This window comes from Mastomys coucha, unplaced genomic scaffold (genome assembly GCF_008632895.1).
Source record: "Mastomys coucha isolate ucsf_1 unplaced genomic scaffold, UCSF_Mcou_1 pScaffold8, whole genome shotgun sequence".
Taxonomy (NCBI): domain Eukaryota; kingdom Metazoa; phylum Chordata; class Mammalia; order Rodentia; family Muridae; genus Mastomys; species Mastomys coucha.
This window is the reverse complement of record NW_022196914.1, coordinates 53,513,450-53,539,669: the sequence shown is the minus strand read 5'-3', so window position 1 is coordinate 53,539,669 and position 26,220 is coordinate 53,513,450. Positions and strand designations below refer to the sequence as shown.

General features: G+C 44.0%; 1 protein-coding gene across 1 annotated transcript in view; it reads left to right on the top strand.

Annotated features, from left to right (window-relative positions):
- Cmya5 (cardiomyopathy associated 5) overlaps positions 1-26,220 on the top strand; it is a 103,354-nt gene that overhangs the window by 38,665 nt on the left and 38,469 nt on the right. Inside the window, exons 2-6 of the mRNA XM_031360509.1 lie at positions 1,479-11,565; positions 15,954-16,049; positions 17,231-17,464; positions 19,172-19,194; positions 25,721-25,839. Of these exons, the coding sequence (XP_031216369.1) occupies positions 1,479-11,565; positions 15,954-16,049; positions 17,231-17,464; positions 19,172-19,194; positions 25,721-25,839 (10,559 nt within the window). The remainder of the gene's footprint in view (positions 1-1,478; positions 11,566-15,953; positions 16,050-17,230; positions 17,465-19,171; positions 19,195-25,720; positions 25,840-26,220) is intronic.

Genomic DNA, 26,220 nt, shown 5'->3' with positions numbered 1-26,220 from the left:
GGAGAAAAGAACAAAGAGCAGGAAAAGAAGAGACAAAGAGCAAGAGCAAGAAGGGAAGAAAAGAAGCAAGAGAAGAGACAAAGAGCAAGAGATCGGGGAGGGGGCAAACTGCTCCTTTTATTGTATGGGGCATCCTGGCTGTGGTCAGTGACTGGTGGTAGGGTCCAGCTAGAATACTGGGAGCTTGGGGCATTGCCTGCCTGATAGAGCACACATCTCCTGTGGGGGCAGCTGTGAGGGGCTGTGACTGAAGCAGGAGCCAAAGACTCAGGAGTTATAGCAGAGCTCCTTCTGCCCCCTGCAGTCAGAGACTGCCCATGGAGGCTCCAGGGCTCAAGGCCAATTACTCAACTGAGCCTAAGTTGCCTGAACAGACCACTGCCCTACACTGCCCCACAGTCTAATTTTTCTGTGAGCATCATAGTGTGTACTTGCACTTGATGGTAGAGGTCAACCCTGCCCATGGCCTCCAGATGCAACTAAGGTGAGGCTCAGAAAAGACAGCTGCTGGATACCATGCTGGGGCATACAAGCTAACCTAAACTTTTCTTTATGGTTCTGGGAATCAAACCCACAGTTTTTCACATGCAATGCAAATGCTGGTCTTCTGTTTTTAAATATCCCATTTAACATTCCAAACATTTTATACTTTATGTGCTTGTATGTGTTATGCTTTTATGCAACTGGAAATACAGTAGGGATTTTCCCTAGCATTGTTACAAATGCCATTAATTCACTAGCTATGATGTCATGATGGCTACAGTGACACTAGGCAAAAGGAAGTCCCCTAATTCCCTAGGGCCATGGCTGTTTATGTGGTCCACAGTTAACCAAATACCTTCTATGGTACACAGTTGTAGTTAGAACTAGAAGTTAATCCTGTAGGAGTAGGGGAGGCAGGTACTTGGAAATAAAATCAGATAGGGATTCAGAGCCAAGGACCTTCCTGTTTTATAAGTAAGAAGAATTTATTGAGACTTGTCTCACTGAGGAATGCTAATGGATGCTTGGGAAAGCTAGCTGGATGGAAAATAGGAGGGGCTGAAACCAGGCCAATAAAAGAGGCAGGAGTAAGGCTCCTGGCCAGATAGGAAGCAGATGTAGTAGGTGGGCCACCAAAACTAGATAGGTTTGGGGGCACCTGTGGGAACAAAGAATACAGATGCCAGGGTCACATGTGGGTCCTGGTGAGAGAAGTGGACCTTAGTGTCTGGGGAACATGGGAGGACCAGGAGGGCAACCCAGAATAGGGAAGGTGTGAAAATGAACTTGAGCATTCCTTCTGGCTTAAGGCTGGCTACTAAGCCATTCTGGCCCGCAATATTTTACTGCACTGATATCTGGACTTTAACTTTTTAACTTTATTTTATATTCACCCCATATTTGACTTCTACACTTTACATTTACTTGGTCCTAATAATTAATATGAATTTTATTTTATTGCTATAATATGTAATTATTGGTATTACTCATTATAGGTTATCAGATGAGGATGAAGAGGGCAAGACTAAGCAGGAGTGTATCATCTCTGACCCATCCTTTTCCATGGTGGCAGTTCAACGGGAAGACAGTGGGATAACCTGGGAGACCAACTCAAGCAGATCTTCCACTCCTTGGGCTTCAGGAGAAAGTCAGACTTCGGGAATATGTAGTTTGGAAGGGTCAGCTCTGACTTCTCCTCCAGGAAGTGTTGCCTTTATTATGGATGAAGTTAAAAGGACACGGAAAAGAACTCAGAAGTCCAAGCGTGGCTCACCATCACTGCGTCGGAAAGGCAGCAAAAAAAGGAATTCTCTGGAATCGCAAGATGTTCCGACAAGCCAAGAAGACAGTCCTTTAGTTTCAGAGAGCCCCGTGCTCAACACTGAGAAAGAAAAGTCATCTATTGGCACTTACGATAAAACAAGAAGGAAGAAGACTTTATCAAATACGCCTCCCATCACCGGGGCTATCTACAAAGAGCACAAACCATTAGTGTTAAAGCCAGTCTACATAGGAACGGTACAATACAAAATAAAGATGTTCAATTCAGTTAAAGAAGAGTTAATTCCTCTACAATTTTATGGGACATTGCCAAAAGGTTATGTAATTAAGGAAATACATTACAGGAGAGGAAAAGATTCATCCATTAGTCTAGAACCAGATTTGAGCAATGGTGGTTCTAACATAGTTTCCCAAAGGAAATTAGCCCAGAGCCCAGAAGACGATACAGCAAGAAAGCTAGCTCCACCTTGGAGAGGTGCCCTCTCCAAAGGGTCTATGACCTCATTGTTTAGTCACGAAGAGCCAAAGAAAACACATGTGGATTCCCATTTAAATGCTCCATCTTCAACAAAACACACATTTCCCTCCTACTCCAGAAATGATACAGCAGATCAAGAAGAAAATCTCAGACTTCCACAGATGGTGCCACAACAGCCAGCTGACGAAGCAAAGACCCACAGAACAGAACCACCAAGCACTCCAGCAACCATGGTCCTTGAAAGAGCAAAGGAAGAACTGGAACAGAATTCACAAGGAAAGGAAAGTTCAGAGGATAATGCTTCAGTCTTGACAGGCTTAGCCGATGATGTGCAACAGGAAGGCATGGTTTCTGTCAAACATACCATGCCATGGGAGGCAGAGAAGGAGTCTTTGGAGACAGGACTACCAAGACCAGCACCAGCCATCCAAGAACGATTTGAGCCAGATATGGAAGGGCTAGAGCTGATTCCAACAGAAAAAACAGAACAAGTGTCTGAATATGTGACCTCATCTGAGCCCATAGTCCACAGAGAGGAGGAACATGCGCCTGAGCCCACAGTCCTTAGAGAGGAGGAGCATGTGCCTGAGCCCACAGTCCTTAGAGAGGAGGAGCATGCTCCCGAGCCCACACTCCATAGAGAGGAGGAACATATGCCTGAGCCCATAGTCCACAGAGTGGAGAAACATGCGCCTGAGCCCACAGTCCTTAGAGAGGAGGAACATGCGCTTGAGCCCACAGTCCATAGAGAGGAGGGGCATGCGCCTGAGCCCACAGTCCTTAGAGAGGAGGGGCATGCTCCTGAGCCCCCAGTCCTTAGAGAGGAGGAACATGCTCCTGAGCTTATAGTCCATAGAGAGGAGGAACACGCGCCTGCGCCCATAGTCTACAAAGAAGAGGAGCATGCGCCTGAGCCCATAGTCCACAGAGAGGAGGAGCATGCGCCTGAGCTCATAGTCAATAGAAAGGAGGAGCATGTGCCTGAGCCTGTAGTTCATAGAGAGGAGGAGCAAGAACTCAAGCCGCCTCTCTCCGTTGCATCACAAAAACTAGAGAGGGAAGCAGAAACTTCTACACCAATCACGGATACCACTGAACCCGAAGATTCTAGCCTAGAAGAAGAGATCATAGAACTTGATTACCCAGAAAGTCCTTTAGTTTCTGAGAAGGCTTCCCCATCGCCTTTGTCCCCCGAAGTGGAGCACAGAAAAGAGTCCATTCTACCTTCACAGATGACATTCACACCTGAACATTTCACTTTGTCCGAGGAAGAAAGAGAGGAAAGCGAGTCTGTTTCTACTGATTCTGCTTTTGTATCTGAGTATTCAGTCCTACAGGATCTGAACCATAAACCAGAGAAGCTAGAAGTAGAGGCAGTTTCTGTATCTGATGTGAAATCTAGCTCTGAACCAGCAGTCTTTTCAGAGGATGACGAGGAACGTGAGTCTTATTCCCCAGCTGCAACCTCTGTATCTGAGCACTCTCTCTTGACATCCACCACTGAGAAGACATCTGCCACCCAGTCCCCACTCTTTCCAGCAGTTTCACCAGACCATCTGGTCCTGTCTGGAGATGAGGCCTCAGAGAGCACGTGTCACTCACCAGATTCCGAATCTGCAGCTGAGTACTCTGGTCTAGCACATGCGCAAGAGTTGCTGGTGAAAACAGGTGACCACAAGCTCCCATTACAGTCCCAACACGTTTCTGAACCCATTATTCAGGCAGAAGACGAGAAAGAAGATATTGGGCTACTTTCCTCAGCTGTGGATGCTACTTCTGAATACCCTCACTCACCATCACTAAGTGAGAAGGCTTCTGAATGCCATTTGCCACCATCCCTGGCCGCCACACTGAGACATGCAGCTCTATCGGAAGACGAGGGTCTGGAAAGTGGAAGTTTTGCATTAGATTCAAAGCTGCCATTTAAACCCTCAGTTCCAGAAAATGCAACACAGGAATCCCCCCAAAAAACAATAGATGACACGCCCCAATTTGAGCCAAAAGGCCTTTCTGCGCCTGCAACCCTATTAGAAAAGGAAGCTGTTGGGGTTGGGCTACCTTCATCCAATGAGATCTCTGCAGCTGACCGTGCTCTCCTCCCACAAACCACCGAGCTGCTTTCTGAAAGCCAGGCCCCATCTCCCTGGGCCACCTCATCGGAACATGTGATCCTATCAGAAGAAGGGAGCGGAGAAGGCCAGCAGTGCTCATTCTCTTCCACACCAGAGCTTGTCCACACATCCCCTCTGCTTCTAAAAGGTGCCTCCTCCCCCACAGGTCTATCAGAGCAAGGGCAGGAAGAGTACAACTTTGGGCCCCTTTCCCCTGATTCTGCATTTGCGTCGGAATTCTCATTCTCACCCTATCCTACTCAGGAACTAGAGAAAAGAGAGCTGGGGCGGGATTCTCCACTGTGCCTAACGTCGCCCTCTGAGCACACTGTTCTGTCTGATGAGGACACGGAAGAAGCTGAACTCTTTTCTCCAGATTCAGCATCACAGGTTTCAATTCCACCATATAGAATCGCAGAAACAGAGCGAAACAAAGTCGAGCCAGACGAATTACTACCTACAGGGCCTGCTTCGGACTATCCCTACTTCTCAGAGGCAGTAGACGAAGAAGAGACTGGATCCTCAGTGGTCACGCCTGTGCCCGAGCATTCTGATCCATCGCAGGAGCGGAAAGAGGAGCCTTTCCCTTTTATGCCTGTGTTTGAAGATCTGAGCCTGCCACCTTCAGCAGATAAGACAGGCCAAGCAGAAACTATGTCGGATGTTCCAACAATTTCAACCTCTGTATCTGAATATCTCATCCTGGCACAGCAGCAGAAAACTCAAACATCTTTGGAGCCTGAGGCTGAGGATTTGGTACCACCACCATTAACCAGTGGATGGGAGAAGAGAGATGCAAAGAGTAATCCACCAGCAGTTACGATAGCAGCTTCTTCTTCTGCACTGTCCACATCTCAGTCCTCAGTTTCACCCGAGTCAGCCTGTGTGCTTAAGACAGAACAGGAACCCAAAGCATCGCTCACTCTAACAAGTGCAGATGAACAGATGGCTTTGCCCAAAGTCAGAAGGGAAGAAACTGTGCCGGATTCTCAAGAAGCGACAGCACACGAATCACAGGATCAGACACCAGAGCCTCAGCCCCCAAATGTTCCAGGGTCTGAGATGAAATATTCCATTTTGTCTGACTTGGGAGATAAGCCAAAGGCGGATGTCAAACTCAATTTAGCTCCAACTGTGACTTCTGAACTAGAACAGAGAATGTTGTCAAAGAATGAGCCTGAAGTGGCAAAACCGCATTCACCTCCAGAGGAAACATCTATTTCTGGACGTAAGGTTTTATCTGCAGTGAAAACGGAAGTGAAACAGGACTCCAAAATAACCAGGGAACTTCCTGCAGCTTCATCGGGGATAGAGAGGGAAGCGGATCATAGCCCACCTGCGCCACCAGCACTTCCAGCGTTGTCAGAAGAGATGGAGAAAGAAACCGAAGCCAGCTTTTCTGCCACTACAGTGCCAGTAACTAAGTTTGATTCAAATTCAACTGAATTAGGCAGAGATGAAATCCTGACAGATTCATCTCTTGCCAGCCCTGTGGAACACCCGGGTTTACAGGGAGTGGGGAAGAGCGAGTTAGGAAGTGGTTTGCCATCACCCAGCATGTTTATAGCCGAGCACACGACTCTCCGAGGGGAAGAGAAGGAACCAATTAAAGGGGCTGCTTTCTTCTCTAGCTCTTCATCCGGAGGTTCAGTTTGGCCAGAAGCAGAGGAAGAAAGGAAATTAGATTTACCTCCGAGTTTATCATCTCCCTCGGAGCTCTCTGTTTGGTCAGAAGTAGAAACTGAAGAAGTTAAGCCTGGGTTGCCAATATCCAAAGTGCCCTCAGATGTGGCCGGGGAAGCCAGGGTAGAAAACAGACAAGGCCTTTCACTCTCTCCAGCTCTCGACTCTGAACACTCCATTTCATCACAGAAAAAGAACTTGTTGTCTGTCTCAGAGGTGTTAAGGCCTGAACCCAAACTTCCCATCAACTCAGGTGGTGAGGTAGAGAGGGAAGACAGCGAGCTTACTCCCCTGCAAGTGTCACCCGAATACACAGTGCCAAGTGACAAACCCGAGGTGATAACAAGGTCTCCTGAGTCTGAAAATTTAGTGTCAGATGATTTAGCCCCAACGGTCCTGGCCCTCAGGCATGAGAAGAACAGACAAGCAGAGGAGACATCTTCTCCAGTGCCGGGGAGTTTCCTGTCAGAAAAGCAAGAGCTCATAAAGCTCCCCCCAGAGCCTAAGAAGCACAAACAGTTATCAGAAGTACCGAGTGCTGGGTCAGAACTCGTTGATGGTAGAGATAGAGATGGATCCTTAGGTATAGAACCAGTAAAACTCATCAGAACTGAACCAGGGCCTTCTATCTTAGAAAGGGGCTCCCCTGAGCTTAGGGGAAGAGGCAAAGAGCAAGAAGAAAACAGGGAGCTTCCCGTGCCTGCTACATCTCCATTAGAGACTGCTTCTCTTGACCTCCCCATCGAGCAAAAAGAGCTTAAAAAGACCCTTCACGAGGGCCGAGCTGTTAAGGTGCCTGATGGGAGCAGCTCTTTTGCAGATAAGCCAGATCTGGGTATTAAACAATTAGCAGAGGAGAAAGAGAATTTGGAGCAACCGAAGCCATTTACGACAACTGAGCTTGCTAATGTTACAGGAACAAAAGCGAAGGAGACTCTCATTTCCCCAAAGGGTAACACCTGGATGGTGGAAAAGCCAGATGGCTTAGTCAATCAGCAAGAAGATAGAAAATCAGGATCTGGGCAGCTGGAGTCCTCTGAGAGCAATGATCTGATGTCAGAGGAACTTGGGGCTGGTCCACTGGATACAGGTTGCACATCTGGAATCAGAAAGCAGGTTCTACTCCAAGCTGTGGAAGAACCCCATTTGCCATTGCAAGAACAATTATCTATCCTTCATGTATCTGGTGGCAAGGTAGAAACCTTATCCGCTAAGACTTATCTTTCTGAAGAAACAAAGGCCACAGTCCCTGTTGGAAAGGTGGATAGAGGCGGAACAGAAGAGAGGCAGAACAGCACTTTCATGGAGAGTGAAAATTCAGTATCAGAGAAAACAAATGCAGAATTTCCCAGGCCTTGCAAAGAAGATGTCCAGAAGGAAGTCAAACTACCTCTTGAAGGAACTCTCCAGAAATCAGAGACTGGCCCATCAGTGGAGCAGGTAAAAGCAGAAACTACCCCAGTTCCTGCCAGCGCAGCACATTTCCTGGCTCAAGTTGCAGAACCTGCACTGGGCAAAAACCAAGAAGCAAGCAAAGCAGCAGTGTCTGGTGAGAAGCCATCTCAAGAATCCGGAAGGGTTCCGTCAAAGGCTGGAGGTGATGCTGAGGAAGGGAGAAAGCTAGCCTCTGGTGACGTGGAAGTACTCACCCAAAGGACATCTGTCCCTGCTGTGAAAGCAAATGCCACCCCTCAACCTCCAGAGACCCCAGCGGTGACACAAAAGCCATCTGAGAAGTCACCGGTAGCTGAGCAAGATCTTCCTACAGAGAAGGGGAAGAAAGGAATTTCGTCTTTCAAATCATGGATGTCTAGTTTATTGTTTGGATCAAGCACTCCAGATAATAAGGTCTCTGACAACGAAGATGTAGAAACTCATCCAAGTGCCTCTGTAGAGAAAGCAGTAACTGCCATAGAGCCTGAAGGTACGGTTCCTGCTGAGGTTAATACAGCTGAGAAGCCAGGGGTTCATTCATTACCTGAGGTCACAGTTAAACTGCCTGAAGAACCCAAAGATGTTTCAGTTAAATCCAGCATAAGCCAAGATCTTAAAGAAAACCTCACAATTTTATCAAATGAAGATGTTTTTAAGCAACCTAAATCTAACTCTGAAAACTATGGGAAGAAAGTACTCCCAGGCTTTTCAGAGGGAATGAGTGAAAGCTTAGCTACTTCAGTTGGTGACAAACATCCTGGAATTCATCCTTGTCCCCCTACGGGTGAGAAAGTGGGTATGGAAGAAGCCCAAAACATGGCTCCTCTTCACATTCCTGAGAGCCAAAGAGGCCAGAAGCCAAAGATCTCTCCTCCGTCTATGTGGAGTATTTCTGCTCTTAAGGAAGAGCCAAGCAGTGATCACAAGGAAGCATGGCTCTCGTCATCTGACGTAGTAGATAGAATGCCACAACAGCCAAAATCAGCTCAGTCTGCCCTCACAAGGGCGGACTCAGAGAAGCCAGCACCGATGATTCTGCCAGTGGGATCAAAAGGCAGTTTAATCGATCTTGGTGAAGACAGACTAAGACGAGAAATGCCAAAACCCACTTCTCTGGAACATTGTGAGGAGGAAGTGGAACACCCAGTGGAGGAGAAGGATGGCGGGGAAACTGGATCATTTTCCTTACCGTGGAAGAGGGGGCTGGCAGAGAGGCAAGAAATCATGGCTCCCTTGGAACTCAAGGAAAATAAAGCAGTAGGAGAGTTGCAAACGACGCCGGAATCTCGACCTTTCAAATTGGAAGACTCAAAAGCTGCTGAGGGGCTGGAACAGCACATCTCTCCAAGTGAAGAGCTCTTGGAAAAACCCAGCAAGACTCTTGCTTCAGAGAGGAGAGACAAGGAGGTGCCGGAACGGGTATTTTCAGAAGGAAAGAAGCAAGGATGCCGACCCCACTCCCCACCTGCAGCCATGCCTCTGCCTGGAGCATCAGCTGTCTCTTTGGATAAGGCCCAACCACCTTCACTGGCTAAACCACTGCCAGTTACTGAAAAACCAGAACGTATATTCACAGAGGTATACCCAGAAACTAGGGAGAGAAAGGCAGCAGAAACCCAGCCACATCCCCAGGAAGAAGGCAAAACTTTAGTAGAGAAAACCAAGGCTTCCCACGTGGAACCTCCCCACGAAGAAGAAAGGGATTCTTTTACTCAGGGAGGAAATCTGGAGTTGGAAAAGCCACATGAGAGTAGAGTGGATCTCAGAGAAGAAAGGAGGCAGCTCACGATGCCTGAGTTGTCCCTTGGTGCTTCAGTGGCTGTGAGAGATGGAAGTGTGCAGCCAAGACCCCTATCTAAGGATGCTGAGAGGACATCAGAACAGATGACTGGCGAAACAAAGGATTTAGGAATGCCACCAACTCAGCTGTCAGCTGTAGAACCACAAAGTCTTGTTTTAGGAACTTCTGTAGAACATACAGTGAAGAAACAAGAAATATGGTCAGACAGGCCCACAGTCCACACTATCGAGACATCTAAAGACCACCCAGAAGAGATGCGGAAACAGTCTGTTCTTATTTCAAAGCATCACTTGGAAGCTGTGGAGGATGTGCACAGAAATGAACCACCCTCTTCAGCAGCAAGCAACTATACTCAGTTTATGCTTAGTGCATCAGCGATCAGTGCTGAGGGAGTTCCTCCTATGGGAGGCACAGCCCAGGAGTCTGAAGGCACCACTGCGAAAGATGGAGAATTTTCAGTCACCAGCAAGCCAGCTGGACTTTCAGAAGATCAGAAGAGTGCCTTTAGCATCATTTCTGAAGGCTGCGAGATACTGAATATCCATGCCCCTGCCTTCATCCCTTCAGTGGATCGGGAAGAAAGTGAACAAATGCAAGATAAGTTACAGTATTTGGAAAAGAAAGCTTCATTTAAAAGCATATCGGTTCATGATGAGAAGAAGGCAGTTGCTTTCCATAAAACACAGAAGAGCACGTTAGAAGTTCCTGATAGGAAAACTATTACATCACTGAGGGAAAATGAGCCAAAGGAAACTCACAAGACAAAGGAGGAGATAGCCACAGACTCAGAAATGGGCGGTTCCACACCCATCCAACCCACAGTTTCTAGCGAAGAGGATTATTTTGAAAAATATACTTTGATTGATTATAACCTCTCCCCAGGCTCAGAAAAACAGAAATCAACTGTTGAGGAATCCCCAGAGGAAGCCACAGAAACGCTGACTTCTTTCCCAGAAAGTTCAGCTGAACAGGCCCTAGACCACGACTATAACTTAGTAAAGTTAGACGAAAGCTTTTATGGGCCAGAAAAGGATGGTAGCAAATTATCTCACGAAGAGATGCAAAAGTCTTTGGTTATCCAAAAACCAGATGATAGTAATGCTCCAAAGGGGATCAGTAGAGATGTGGACTCCAGGTCCCCTGGGATGTCTTTATTTGATGTGGGGGAAGGAGTTCTATCAAGAAGACAGATATTTCCCACCACCACCAAGGCTGTCAACCCCGAGCTGCTAGAGGAGCCACCTGCACTTTCCTTCTTCTATAAGGATCTGTATGAAGAGGCACGTGGGGAGAAGCATGAAGGAGAAACAGCTTCAGAAGGTGACAGTGTGGATTCTGAGACATCATTTCCAAGGAGACATTCTGACACCGATGATGGAACAGGTATGTATTTTGAGAAGTACATACTCAAAGACGACATTCTTCATGACGAATCTGTAACTCAAGAAGATCAAGGCCTGGAAGAAAAGCCAGTTGGTGAAGAGGATTCACAGCAACTGAGAGTTGCAGAAAGGGACATCGGGAGAAAGCCTGAAACTAGTTTTTGGGAGAAGAATCTGGAAGAACAGCACAAGGTTGTTGACAGGGAAGGAGAACCCACAAGCCACATGGAGACCCTTGATGAGGCGGCAGTGCAGCAGAAAGTTCCCATTACAGAGCAGGTCAGAGCAGTCACCCAGAAGATAAGCTACGCAGTTCCATTCGAAGACGCCCGCTGTGTCCTGGAGAATGAGCCAGGCAGCCAGGGTAACGGGGCAGGAAATGCAAGTCCAGATGCCCATCTGAATGTCCCAGTGCAAGTGTCTTTCCCAGAGGAAGAATTTGTAGCAGGTGCCACTTATGCTCCTGAAGTATCGCAAGAGGAGCCAGTCCCATCTGTGTCACGTGAAGAGAGGCTCCACAATGTCCCTGTGCAGGATGAGTATGACTTTGTTGACTCTCTGAATCAGGAAACAGCCAGTCAAGGCATCTTACCAGAAGAACCATGTTCAGAATCCTCTCCCAGAGAAGTGTTATTTCAAAGAACAGAGTCCTTTGAGCACATCAGGGAACAGGAACTCACGAGTGGGGAGGAACCAAGAATCTCGGCTTCACAGGAAGCATGGGACAGAAGGGCAGAAGACCAGTTAGCAACAGAATCAGCGACCGATAAGACACAAAAGGAGCAGAAAAAGGCCCAGCCTGAGTCTTACTGCTACACCTGCAAAAGCCTGGTCTCTGAAATGGACAAGGTGCTGGACATTCACAAAGACCATGAGGTTTCAGCACTCGACACGGCTATAAGTGCTGTTAAGGTAAACCAACTTAACACACACAAATTGTACATAAATATTGGGTTTGCTTTTGTGTTTTCTTAAAAATGACTGGTATTTGATATTTATTTTAAGCAAAATGGTCTGAAAAAATGTATGGCTATTTTTTATGGGTAGGTTATGTGTCAAAGCATTTTTCTAGGTTCTCAGGATACTAGGAAATGATATGGGGTCATTGCTACCAGGGAGCTTGCTATCTCATAACAAAGACCCTTAATGTTATAAAAAAAGTAAAATGCTTTTAACCTCAATAGTTACACATTTGCATAAAAAAGCAAATTACTTTTTTAAAAAAATATTTATTTATTATTATACATAAGTACACTGTAGCAGTCTTTGGACGTACCAGAAGAAGGTGTCAGATCTCATTACAGGTGGCTGTGAGCCACCATGTGGTTGCTGAGATTTGAACTCAGGACCTATGGAAGAGCAGTCAGTGCTCTTACTTGCTGAGCCATCTTGCCAGCCCCACAAGTTACTTTTTGTCATCAATAGTATTGTCCTTTAAAATATGTGTCTAGTGCCTCGACCAATTCTATTCTAAGTGTTAAAAATGCTTGAAACAGTAAGATTTTAATTTTGAGTCTCATCATATCCTATCTCCCCAGAGATACTATTGAGAAATATGGAACCACTGAGTGCCCATCCACTGAGCACCCACCCACTGAGCACTCATCCACCGTGCACGCATCTCCTAGCACCCATCCACTGAGCACCCATTCACTAAGTACCCATCCATTGAGCACCCATTCACTGAGCACCCATTCACCCCCCAACCACCTTGTATTTCACACACTCTTCAACATAAAGCAGCCAGAATGATCTTAAAATTAGTAAATAGTAACAAAACTTGAGGACTTTCTTTGTGCCAGCATGTGTTGAGTTCTTAGTATATAGAGCCCATTTTAATTCTCTTAGCTCCTTATCACTGTCCTCAGTTTGCCAGTAATGGAATGGGCTCAGGGGGTTTAAGTGATTTGGTGTGATGTCAGTCTTTATGCTCTTGGCTATATGTCTGTATGTTTGACTCAGTGATTTACCATCACTGATTCTCAAACTACCCTTCAGTGATGTGCTATTAAATAATTGTCACTCATTGTGATTAAATAGGATTGCCTTTTAGAATCTGGGTATTTTTCCTATAATTTAATTCTCTCTTATTTCTCTAGGGTGAAATTTCATTTATGTTTTTCCTATTAAAGTTTGGAGGAAGGGGAATCTCAACAGATTCCACAAAAATGTGTCTCTAAAAGCCACAGATGCATTAACTCCACTGAAACATGCCCCATTCTATAATTACCTTTGCTTTGAAGACTGACAGCTACTGGTCACTGTCTGCAGAAACAAGCTTCAGTTTTCCATACATGAAGACGACGACGATGATATCTGAGTTTTTTTCTAGATGTTGACAATTTAAAAAGTCCAAAAGTAATACTCTGATCTCTTCAGATCATATAATTTTTTTCAAAATTTTAAGAACAGATCAAAAGTAGGATGATGTCATCTTTAAACAAACATTGTAAAGGTTTTGTTTGTTTGTTTGTTTGATATTCTCTAAAGATAGTGAGAAGGAGAAAAGTGAAAACCACTTGACTAAAGCCAGGAAGGCTCACTTTTCTTTTTTCATAGAGTTATCTAAGAAGATTAAGAGTTGGAGGCAACTTTCAAAAAAAGAAAAACTGGAGGCTGGAGAGATGGCTCAGCAGTAACGCACTGGCTGCTCTTGCAGAGGAACTGGGTTCAGTTCCCAGTGCCCACATGCCAGCTAACAGCCATCCATAACTCCAATTCCAAGAAAACAATGCCCTCTTCTAAGACTTGTGGTGATGGGTTCCTGCTACTGCCCAGTGGTTTACATTTCCTAATGAAAGACACACACATAACCTTTATATTTTGACATGCCTAAAACAGCTCAATGGCTGAGCCACTTCCTAACCTCCATGTGGCTAGTCCACCTCCCTCTGATAATCCCTTACTACATTCTGTATTCTTCCGTGGCTGCCCTGGACCCAGGTGGGCCACACTCTCCTGGCTCTTACACCTTCTCAGATGGCTCTTACACCATCTCTTCTCTCCTTCTCCCTGCATGGCAGGTTTCTTATTCCTCCTCCTCCTCCCTCCTCCTCCTCCTCCTCTTCCTCTTCCTCTTCCTCCTCTTCCTCCTCCTTCTCCTCTTCCTCCTTCTTTTCCTCTTCCTCCTCCTCCTCTTCCTCCTCTTCCTTCTCCTCTTCCTCCTTTTCCTCCTCTTCCTCCTTCTTCCTCTTCCTCTTCCTCCTTTTCTTCCTCCTCCTCCTCCTTTTCTTCTTCCTCCTCCTCCTCTTCCTCCTCCTTTTCCTCTTCCTCCTTATTTTCCTCTTTCTCCTCCTCTTCCTCCTCCTCCTCTTCCTCCTCCTCCTCTTCCTCTTCCTCCTCTTTCTTCTCCTTCCTCCCTTAGTCCCTAGCCTGGGAATCCTAAAAGTCCCACCCCTGTCTGCCCTTCCCAGCCATTGACTGCTGGCAACTTTATTTGCCAGTCAGAACCAACTGGGGTCAGGATCTCTCAGTGCCTTATGTGTAGGGATGTTTGGACTCTTGTGCAAACAATTTGGGGGGTGTAAAAATTAAGATAAGAATACAAGTAGCATTAGGCCAAACCCATCAGGCCAGAATACCTCTGGGCTTAGAACTATGGGTGAAGCAGGGACTGTCCTCATGTACCCACCCTCCAAATTTTCTAAATGACTGTTGGAAAATCCTGCTGCTTAAGTTCTACCATGTCCAGATAGCTCCTCTGAGCTCAGTGCAAAATGAATCAGGGCTTCCCTTTCTCTGACCTTGTCTACAGATCTGACCCTCCATGCCCTCTACCTGAGGAAAGTCACATCGCCCTTGGAAAAGTTCAAGTTCAACTTCTTTCCTGATAAGAACCCACTCAGAAAGTATCTGGGATTTCATACAAAGGAGGCATGCACACTACGTTCGGCTCCGGCCAATGATTTTACATTTACCCTGAAAACTCCTTCACACTCTCCAAAGTTCATTTATAGCCCTTGTCAACCCCAAATAAAGTGAATGTGCACAAGCTGTTTCACTGAAGACCATCTAAGAGAGCTGTGTCATTTAGTATTGTCCAAAAGAGCTGTATGTAACACTAAAATCCTCAGAGAATATTCCCCCCATGCTACCCCCCCCCACACACACACACTCATTCCAGGCTCCGATTCATCCTTCCCGTCTGGCGTGCAGTGGTGTCTGGATACCTGAAGGATGAAATGAAGGAGGCAGATCCCTGTTCCCTCTAGCCAGCCAGCTTAGCCTACTTAATGAGTTCCAGGAAAGTAAGAGACCCTGTCAAAAGCAAAAAAGGTGGATAGTGCCTAAGAAAATACTTGGGGTTTCCCTCTGGTCTTCGTGTGAGTGTAAGCACACATATGCATGGGTATTTGTGTTTAATAAACTCTGGGTTTGAATTATTACTGCTCACAAGAACATGAGTTTTATATACTCTGAAGTAGTTTGTGTTGATTATCAGTTTGAGGAATTTTAGAATCACCTGTAGATAGACAGTAAATACAAAGTGACCCACTACCTCCTACTGAAGATGTCAGCTCAGGGCATTTGGAAAATTCCACCAGACCCCAGAGCATAAAGACCCCTCCCTTCCTGGATTACATTCCTCAGGAAAACTGCAGGGTGGACCAACCCCCACTGACTGGTGGCCGCATACAGATAAGGGAAGTCCTTGCCACCTCATCCCTTAAGGACCAATCAGTATAAAAGTTACACTGTTCTGCCAATCACATTGTGCCTATGGCTGTTGCTCTATTCTACCCCTGAAAACTGTATAAAAACTAGTCAAACGAGCTGCCTGAGATGACTGCTTCTCCTTTGTGTGCAGGACAACCACGGCGCACTGGAAAAATACATTCCTCTTGCTTTTGCATTGATCCCTGGCTCTGCATTGTTCACTCTGGGGAGGGGGGTCCCTGGTAGCTAAGGCTCATCAGAGTCTTACATTACCACCATGACTTCATGGTGGACTACACCATCATGGACTACATGTCTCTACTACCTCACTTCTGGGATTACAAGCTTGTGCATCCATTCACAGTTGGCTTTACATTGGTCTGGGAATCAAACTCCTGCCCTCATGATTGCAAAGAAAGTGGTTAACCAACTGAGCTACTTCTCTAGCACCATAAAATTTGACTGTTCATCATACATAATGTTTCAAATCCATTTAGGTGAAACAGCAAAATAATACCCCAAATTTGATTTGTTCATGAAAGTGGTATAGTGAATGTCTGCAAATTATATTAAACTGGAACTCACTAATTGAAATGTTTTCCTCTAATTCTATATAGTAAAGATATCTTAATTCTTCCCTTCAGGTTCAATTAGGAGAATTTCTTGAGAACCTACAAGAAAAATCCTTGAGGATCGAAGCTTTTGTTAGTGAGATTGAATCCTTTTTTAATACCATTGAGGTAAGCTAACATACTTGCTTCTACTTTATCCTGCTTTATACATTGTATCAACAGGAAACCAGTTGGAACTGATTTGGTGTGCATATTGTAGGGTGCATGTGGTATATAGTATGTGTATGGTGTGTAGTATGCAGAATGCATGTGTAGCGGGTATGTAGGGTATATGCATGTGTTTTGTGTGTATGTGGGGGAAGTGGTATAGAGTGCCTGTTGGGGGATATAATATGTAGTGTGTATGTGTGTGTGGGGGGGTGTTTACACTGTTGATTTTCCTAATAAAAAGTGAGGGATCGTATAGTCTTCCCTTACTGTGAACCATGAGACCACTTTCTGTCTAAGGATAAAGAATTTTCTTCTAAAGACAATCACTTCTTGGGACTCTGGTATACTAAGGCCAATGTTCTCTGAAGGCTAACTGTCACAACCGGTTACTAAGAGGTATTAGTAACTGTTTCTGTTTCATGGGTGAGAGACTTCCACTCTATTTTCCTGCCCCACACTGGCTTGGCCTCCAGAAATATTCTATAGCAACTGATTTGGGGCCAATGGATGCCCAAAGACACCTCTGAATGTATACACTTCTGTTAGCTCCTGCCCCTCTACCATGAAAAGAGTAGTAGGGTTGTTCAGTCCTTATCCAGAGGTGGCCCAGATACCTGAAGCTGTCAATCAGGGAATGCTAGAGGACTCCAGGACACTGCAGAAAACTACCATCCAATTCCCTTGTTCCTGTTGTTGATCAGTGAACACCTGCTTTATTGTCCCCTTCTTCAGTCATTCTAGTGTGAATAGCCAATCACGAGGTATGTCCAAATGGACAATAAAGTTCCTTCCACTGTGGCAAATCTGCCCCAGGAGAATATTGGTGCTGAGAGGTGAAAATCACACAAGCCCTTTCTACAGCCTGATTGCCAGCATTCTTCCTGGATATAACTTTCTTTTCCTTTTTGAAATTTTGATATTTTTGTATCTTCTTGATGATAGTCTTCCAGTGAATTCCATTGCAAAGCTAATGACAGCAAAAGAGATTTATAGGCTGAAAGTTTAGACCACGTATTTAATGTTTGATTCTTTTACTGTGATATCAGAAGCCAGTTCTTCCAAAGGGGGGGAAAAATGAAGGACAAATGAAGGCATCACTTCTTGGCTCATTAAGAAGTGCTTTTGCTCCACCCTTTTAGGAAAAGTGTAGCAAAAATGAGAGACGACTTGAAATGCAGAACGAGGAGATGATGAAGAAGGTTTTGGCGCAGTATGATGAGAAAGCACAGAGCTTTGAGGAGGTGAAGAAGAAGAAAATGGAGTTCCTGCATGACCAGATGGTCCACTTCCTGCAGAGCATGGACACGGCCAAGGATACCCTGGAGACCATCGTGAGAGAGGCTGAGGAGCTGGACGAGACAGTTTTCCTGGCTGTAAGTACCAGTGAACAGGCGGATACCTGCTGCAGTGCTGGCACAAGTCTGCTTTGTTTATAAACTGTGCCCAGAGGCACAACCCTGTAATCACAGTACTTGGGAAGCCGACGCAGTGTGATCACAGGTGCAAGGCCAGTCTGTTCTGTATTGCAAGACTGTCTCAGAAAGCAAACAAAGCTAGCAACATCTCCAAGGCAAAGCCAGAGAGCTCTATCTCTCAGTACGGAATTCACACAATTCTGGAATTTCAAAATTCTTTGGGCATCCATGATGTATGTTTATATTATAAAAAAAGGCCCCACAAAGACTAATAGATCCCTGAGAGATCCATGAGGGGAGGCTGTCTGATTATCATGCTTCAGAAGGTTGATCACCTAAAATCGAAGAGCCCCCTCACAACCTCACTTATGCCAGGCCTTTCCTCCAAGAGCCAGCCCTGTCTCCTGTTAGTTACCTAGCATCCTCATGATAGTTCCTGGGCCTTTCCTGTGAACTCTCATCTGAGGTGATCTCTCATGTGATCCATTCCATCTGACCTTCCTTACCAAGTAGCTGACTTAACATTTTGGTTCTCTTTTTGATATATCAGGGAGGCAAAATTGTGGCACCTTCCTCAAATAGGGCAGGGATATTCCCGGAAGCAGTGTCCCTGTGACAAGATTCCTTAATTCAAACAAGGGACTTGTAAAGAGTGAGACTCTTGGGTGCACCTTAGTTTGTTCCTGATAACCCCCTAGAACGCTCCAAAAGTCTCTCTGTAGACTCATGATTAACCATGAGTAATACAGATGTTTTCCCAGAGGTCAGACACAAGCTTAATTGTCAAATGGGGAATCTACAGATGGAAATGATAAGAGAGGACCCCGCCCCCTCTTTCAAAGTTCCCTATCCTCCTAGACCTCCCAGTGAAGTTTAGAGATAGATTGAGGCAAAGACAGGCACAGGCATTAAAGAGCTCATGATCTGCCTCTGTAGACACCTTGGCCAGGGCAGATTTATGTCAAGTGAATGTTGAAATCCTCAAAGGAGAATTTAAAATTATTAGGTGTCTTTATGTTTAATTAAAGCAAAGCTTTAATATTTTTTAAATTGGGACCCTCCTATGAAATATAACATTAACAAGGGACTTTGTCTTTCACAATAACCGTTGATGAGACTATTTCTTTCTCTCTAGAAGAACAAGTTAGGAGAGGGTGAAACACTTGCTTCTGCTTTTGGTGGTGATATCTATTCATTGTGGAGAAAGTGGAGAATATAGGACACGGAGAGAAGATGCCCCTTTAAAGATGACTGCTGAAACAAATTCAAGTCATTTTTTTTTTCTTGCTAAGCAGAATTCTAAAACATTTGTTACTAAAGAGAAGCAGGATACAACAGCCCACTGCCAGCCTTGCCCATCAGGGAGAGCAAGGCAAGTGGCAAATGAAGGGCCCTCCCTTCTCCACACTGGGCTCTCTCCCTCTCTGAGTACCAGTTTCTCTGCTAGGACCTAAAGTCCCAAAGGCCTCAGGGATGCCTAGGAGTAAAGACTGTTGACTGTGTTTGATCTTAATGCTCCTGGTTGCGTTTACTTTCTGTTGTTAATTAGTCTCTCTCTCTCTCTCTCTCTCTCTCTCTCTCTCTCTCTCTCTCTCTCTCTCTCTCTCTCTCCCTTCCTCTCTTCCTCCCTCCCTCCCTCCTCCCTCTTTCCTCTCCCAACCCAAGTCATTTGAGGAAATCAATGAAAGGTACATGCAGCAGGTGCACTGTAGCAGCCTGAGGGGAGAGCATGGTGGGATGAGCTGCTGGGGTTTCACTCTTACACACAATGCTCTTAAAAGTCAAATAACAGCTCAGAAGAAAACTGCATGTGCTTTGGTTAAATAACAATTATCATAGAGTAGAGTTCTAAACCTGTATTTTCTATCTAACCTCAACCATCTTTCCTGCTACTGAGTACACAAAAATTACAAATGATTAGCCTTATTGGTTAAATATGAACATTTGAAGCAATCGTTCATTGCTGCTACAGTTTTCAGACCTGTGTCACCTTCACGGCATGCTTATCATTTTTCTCCACAGAAGGTACCTCCGACCTCCTCTCCTTCTACTCAGCTAATCTAATGGATTACCTATAGATACCCTGTTAATTGCATCTTGTATTGATGATGCTTTTAATGCTTGGTCTAAGAGAGTCTTCATTCTTGTGAGAGGCAAAACCTCAACAAGATTAGAAAGTGCTATCTATAAAAACACCAGACATCAGATTTCTGTTTGTTTCCTGTATCATCTGCTGATGGCATCCAGACACTGGTCTCACCCCCTTTCCTTTAACCCCACGCAAGAACTTGAGACTGTTCCTGCTAGTTAAGCCCAAGCTTAAGTGGAAGAATAAATGTCCATTTCTAAATTATTTAAATATTCCCTTGGGTTTACTTCTACTGACATTCAATGGCAGAGAGTAAACCGTAAATATTAAATCAGAAATATTTATCTGGGATGCATGTATGAAAAAGGGAGTTTGAATAGGAAACCTGATCATTTTCAGATATCTGAAGCTGCAGAAATGAGTCTTATTTGCTTATAGGGTAGTGCCAATGTGCTTTATAAAACCTATTTATATATTAGTGTTGGCATTAATTGACCAGAGTTTTGTAACAGTGACTGAACAGTTACTTGTGGAACATTAAAACCCACTGATGCTAAGCCAGCACCCAGGAGGCAGAGGCAAGCTGATCTCTGAGTTCAAGGTCACCCCAGTCTACAGAGTAAGTTCCAGGACAGCCAGGGCTACACAGAGAAACCCTGCCTCTAGAAACAAAACAGAACCCACCGATGCTGATGATGTCTGATTATCCTTATGTCCTAACATTGGGGCTTCATTGTTTTGAAGTGTGGACTGGGCACAAAGCTTCCTGGATGATTGTAATGGGCAGGCAGGGTTGGGAACCTCTTGTTGAAAGCAGTCTGTCTTCAGGCCCAGTGGTTTCCAAAACTGACTGAGTATACCTGCTAATATGTATGTCCAGCCCCTGGAGCCCCACCCCACCACACAGGGATTTATAGGTAAGATGAGGCTCCTCACCAGTTCTCATGAATGACTTTGAGACAAGCCGTAATCCATATACGTTTCAATAGAGATCAGTAATGTAATTATTGATTTTTAATTTAAAATTATATGTGGATTCATAGTGCCATTCCACATATACTGAACATTATAGAGACATATTTGATTGTTTTTATCCCATCCATATGTGTACGATATTGATTAGGAAGAAATTTGGTGGGTGAAAATTTATAAATGCTTTTACTGTAAAACTGCTGAAGGATGGTTTCATTTTTCTAAATACTTGATTACCACTAATATGAATTGACAGCCATTGCATACTAAACACCATTTCTATTGTTTTATGCTTTAACTTGGTAATTTACATGTCATTTTAATTAATTTCTTTTTCATTCCCAATTGACAATGAATTTATCTTTACTATTGCTGCAGATCATTTCAAGGGGTAGCCAATACTTTCTTTTTATTATACTTTTTATTATTTAAAACAATTTTTAAATTTAAATATACTTAGATCATATTCTTTCCCTCCTCCAAGTTCTTCCAGATCCTCTCCTCATCCTTACCTAATCAACTTTAAGTTCTTTCTCAAAAACAAAACAAAATAGACAGAAACTCAAGTAAACAACAACACCCCAAATAAGAAAATAAAATAAAACACCCAAACAGAAAAAAACAACAACAAAAAAATGTGAAACACCAAACTGTAACCAAACAAAAGCACACAAAAACAGTAGAACCCATTATGTGTTGGCAGCTCCTCCTGAACATGGGCCTGCACTGGAGTGGTTGGTATACCCATTCTCACTCCATTGGAGAAGCAGATTTTTTCCTCTCCCAGCAGGTATAAGTGACAGTTTAGTTGCTAACCTTGTCCCTAGTGGCTAGTTTTTCATTCATTCATTCATTCACTCATTCATTCATTCATTAAAAATATAACAAAATAAAATATAATAAGATGAAACAAAAAGTATCACATCAAATTTATATAAAACAAACCAACAGAAGTAAGAGAGTCCAGGAGACAGCACAAAAATCAGAGACCCACTTGTTCAAACACTCAGGGATCCCATAAAAAACACTAAACTGGAAGCGATAATATATGCACTGAAGGACCTGGTGCAGACCTGTGCAGGCTGTATGGATGGTGTTTCAGGATCTATGAGATCATATGAGTTTTTGCTCATGTTGATTTAGAGAGCTATGTTTTCTTGATATCCTTTTATCATTGCACTTCCCCTCCCCGCTTTTAGATTAGTATTATTCAGTTGTACCCTAGGTCTGTAGGTTATCCTGTCTCTGCTTCTTGGTCACCTAAGCAGTGTCAGTATAGGTTCCCTCTCATGGAGTGGGCCTTAAGTGAAATCAGACATTGGTTGGTTACTCCCACAAGCTTTGTGCCACTATTGCCCTAGCTTATCTTGCAGGCTGGATACCATTGTAGATCAAAGGCCTTGGAGCTAGGTTGGTGTTTATGCTTTTCTTTTAGTCGCTTACAGAGTATACTCCTGTATCAAAGACACTAGAATATAGAGATGGAGACTCTATGTAGGCACCAGCTTGACATCTCCACGTTCAATAGGTTGTGTAGGTGTTGGAATAACTGACTTTTTTTTTTAATATAGTAAAATAAAGGACAACAAATCTCTGGGATTTGATGAAGATATCTGAACAAATAAATAAATCTCTATAAATACAAACAAACCACACACACACATGCTGAGTCCAGTTTGGTCATGTAAGGGACAGTATGACATAGTTTCCTGCCCCTGGAACAGAGCCTTAAGGAGGTAGGTCTCCACGAGTATTAATGATTGCTATGGACATAAGGCTTGATTGTATAAAACTGTACATATCTTCAAGTCTGGGAGGCATGGGGTATGGCTATGTCTCAGCAAAATGGAAGAATGCTGTGACCTTCAGGACATTCCTTAAGGCTGTAGGAAAGAACACTGAAAACATGAGTTCAAAAATATATAATTTCTCAACTTTGCAAAAATATAAGGATATAATATGAATTGTATAAGAAGCTTCAGAGATCTAAGGAGACAAAGGCAACTGTGCTAGAGCCAGCATGGCAAGATACAAAGACAGGTAGATTCCTGAGTTCAAGGTCACAGAGGGAGTTTAGGTACAGGCCCAGGCATGGTAGGAATGGTAATTTCAGGGCTGGGTCCCACCCAGCTATATTATTGGCTATGCTTGCTGTCTCTTTCTAAGAATCAAGGAGCTAAGGTTATGGGATGCTGATTCATGGGATAATCAAAAAGGAACCTGGGATAATGACTGAATTGTTATGTAAATAAAAAACTGGGCTTTTGATCTGTAAGATATGAGATGCAGAGAGTTTTTAGAATTACAAAAAATAAGGCTGTCTTGAGCAGAGAGCTGTCTGGAGATTTCCAAAGAAAGGAGAACATAGAAGAGCAACCTGGAAAGCTGTCTCGAGTAGAACATAGACAGCCAGTTTGAAACCCACAATTTGACTTCCAGTTGTTTGTTACACTGCTTCCAGATACCCCTTCTCTCAGGAACTCCTCTCTAAGCTGAGGCTGGTCCTTGGCACATCCACATACACACATACAAACACATATACACAGATACCACACACACATACACATACTTTTTTGTAAAAAAAGATTTATTTATATGAGTACACTGTAGCTATCTTACACTAGAATTCCATTATAGATGCATCAGATTCCATTATAGATGGTTGTGAGCTACCATGTGGTTGCTGGGAGTTGAACTCAGAATCTCTGGAAGAATAGTCTGTGCTCTTAACTGCTGAGCTATCTCTCCAGCCCATACACTTTTAAATTAAGACAACTTCTTCCTTTCTATAGGAAGTGTTAAATCTGTTATTTTCTCGTTTGTTTCTTTCCTGCTTCTTCTTTCTCGCTTCATGTCATATCTCTGAAGACAGTCCCTGTATATTAAATTTTTCTCAGCTTAAATTAATGAATGCTGTCAAGCATATTCAGACCCAACATTTGCATATCTTAAACAACACATTTTTGCCTTATAAATGCTTTCCTGTTAAGAGGATGCATTCCCTTCTGTGTTCTATTCTTCTGTATTATAAACAGGAGAGTCTCAGATACAGTAGCACTGACTTGTAAAAGGATATCAACTTGCTGTTAAAATTGAATCAGTCCATGTACAAGAGAAAATATAACATTTTACTATGGAATCTACAGGCAGCTTCTGTAAAGTTAATGAAATGTATTGAGAAGGTTTAGTGTGCATATTGGCTACATTTTGTTTTATTTTTAATGTTTTGAGTATGGGTATTTTGCCTGCATGTCTGTGTGTGTATCATATGCATGCCTGGTGCCTGAGGAGATCGGAAGAGGTCACTGGATCCCCTGGAACTGGTGTTACAGATGGTTGTAAGCTACCACATGAGTGCTGGGAATTGAACCTGGATCCTCTAAGAGCAACAAATGCTCTTAACTGCTAAGGCATCTCTCTTTCCCTGATCACCACTCAAATAATAGTTCCTAGTCTATTCTTTCTATATTCTGTACCTCAAAGCCTTAATATAGGCTTTTAATCTCCCCCTCTCTAGATCAATGTAGGAGTCTGCCAACCCATCCACTGCCTATCTTTTCTACTGGCTCTGATCTCTCCTCAGTTGCTTGTCAGGACTGTCTATATTTCCCTTTCACAGACAATTCTGTGACCCTACTTATCTGCAAAGATAAAATAGAAATTTTCAGTGGATGTGAAAGGCATCGGGTCACAGACTGCTCTCCCCTTCTATATCTGTCTGTTTTCTGTGCCACGGTGTTCTCTGCTCTCTAGTGAGACATACTCATTGGTACCTCTGGCCTATGCTCATGTCATTTTTCCATTTGTAATATTTTCACTCACTCTATTGTCTCAGAGATTTCTGATTATTTTTAATACCCTGAGATCCTCACTGAAGCATTTTCTCGAAACCAGATGGTAGTGGATCTTATCATGTTTAACAATAGTAAGCATAGAGGAGACTCTTTAAATATTTCATGACCTTTCCCCCTTATTGTGACACCAGATTTACTATGCCAGAGATCCTGATTTCAATACAGATTAAACCACTGGCCTCTTCTTAAATGAAGATATATTTATTAATGCCTACTGTGCATCAAGTAAGGAATTGCAATACAATAATGAATAAGACAATTTTTCCTGCATGCAAATTATATTTTGGTGTAGTTGGCAGTTAAAGAACAAACTAGGCCATGATAAATATCAGGAAATAAACAGAACTGGAAAGAGGCTGCAGCAAAGTTGGAGGGGGCAGGCCTCACCTGACTAGTTGCCTCTCTCCCCTTGATGACTTTTGAACAAAGAAATGAGCTAAGTGAAGGAAGGAACTGTGCTAGGATGGGGAGCTTAGGGGAATCCCCAGCAGCCAGTGCAAAGGTAGGTCTGCTGCTGGAAAACCAAGAGTTCAGAGAAGGAAGCCAGTGACACGCCTCAATGTTGCCTTCCTTGATAGAAGAACATTCCAGGCTTGTATGAGACAGCCTTGGCTCACTCCAAAGCCCCTCCGGCTAAAGACAAATTGTTTTGTAACTCCCCTTCCCGTCTTTTCCTTTCAGAGCTAACCTATTTCTATCCCTTGTGTTTACATGCATTTGTGTCTTACCTGGATCCAAATGCTCGGTCTTAGTGTAAGCACATTCTCTGCTTAAGGACTTGGGTCTATAGGACCAGTTCCTTTGTGAGCTGAGGCCTGTCTTCTGGATGTGGCTGTGGCCTTCATTCCATAGCTAGACTCCCAGCCCCTGGAACACAGCCCGGCACACAGTAGGTGAGCATTAATTTTTAGTAGGACTGGAAGATTTGTGCTGAGAGTTGAGAACAGCAGGAGTTTCCCTATAGCATGGGAACTTCCAGACTGGCTCAGGATATTAGCATCCTTTAGGAAATAAAATAACCACTAACACGAAGCAAAATTTTAGGACTGATTTATTAGATAGGAATTGAAGTCTAGATAATTTGAAACTTTTCAAACTTGAGAGCCCCAGGGACAAGACCTACTATCATCAGGTGTCTAGATGTCTCTTTTCCTGATGCTTTTGGATGCCCTAGGGGTTGGCAGGACCTTGCCTCATACAAACCACATTCATTCCCACCAGCTTCAGGCTGAACAGGAGGATTGTTTTGGTTCTGTATTCTTGCTTGCCCGACTGAGTAGAGTTCTGTTCCCTTGTCAGGCTGCTGTCTGCCATGGAGAGCACAGCTTCCTTAGAGAACATGCCTGCCGCCTTCTCGCTTTTCGAACACTATGATGACAGCTCGGCGCGAAGTGACCAGATGTTGAAACAAGTGGCTGGTGAGCATTTTAATATGTCATTTACCTCGACGAAACTTGGCAGCTTGCTTGCCTGGTTTGTTACGTTTTTATAACTGAGCGAAGATGGGTGTAGGCTGTGAAGGTTTACAGCTAGACTCTGAAATAAGGCAAGAGATGTAGCCCCCGCTCGGTGCTGTGGTGCATCCCCTTTGAAGCTCTGTGACTCGGCTGGGGCCGGAACAGGAGAGATGAGATCAATGGAACTGAAGGTCCCCTCTTCTTTTATTCTATTTTTTAAAACTGGAATTTCTTTCTCTCTATGTAAGAGAATACTTCACAACAGCAGCCTGGCATACAGGTAAAAAAGGCATAAAATGCTTTCATATGTGGCAAACTCATTTTACCTTATAAGTAGTTTTC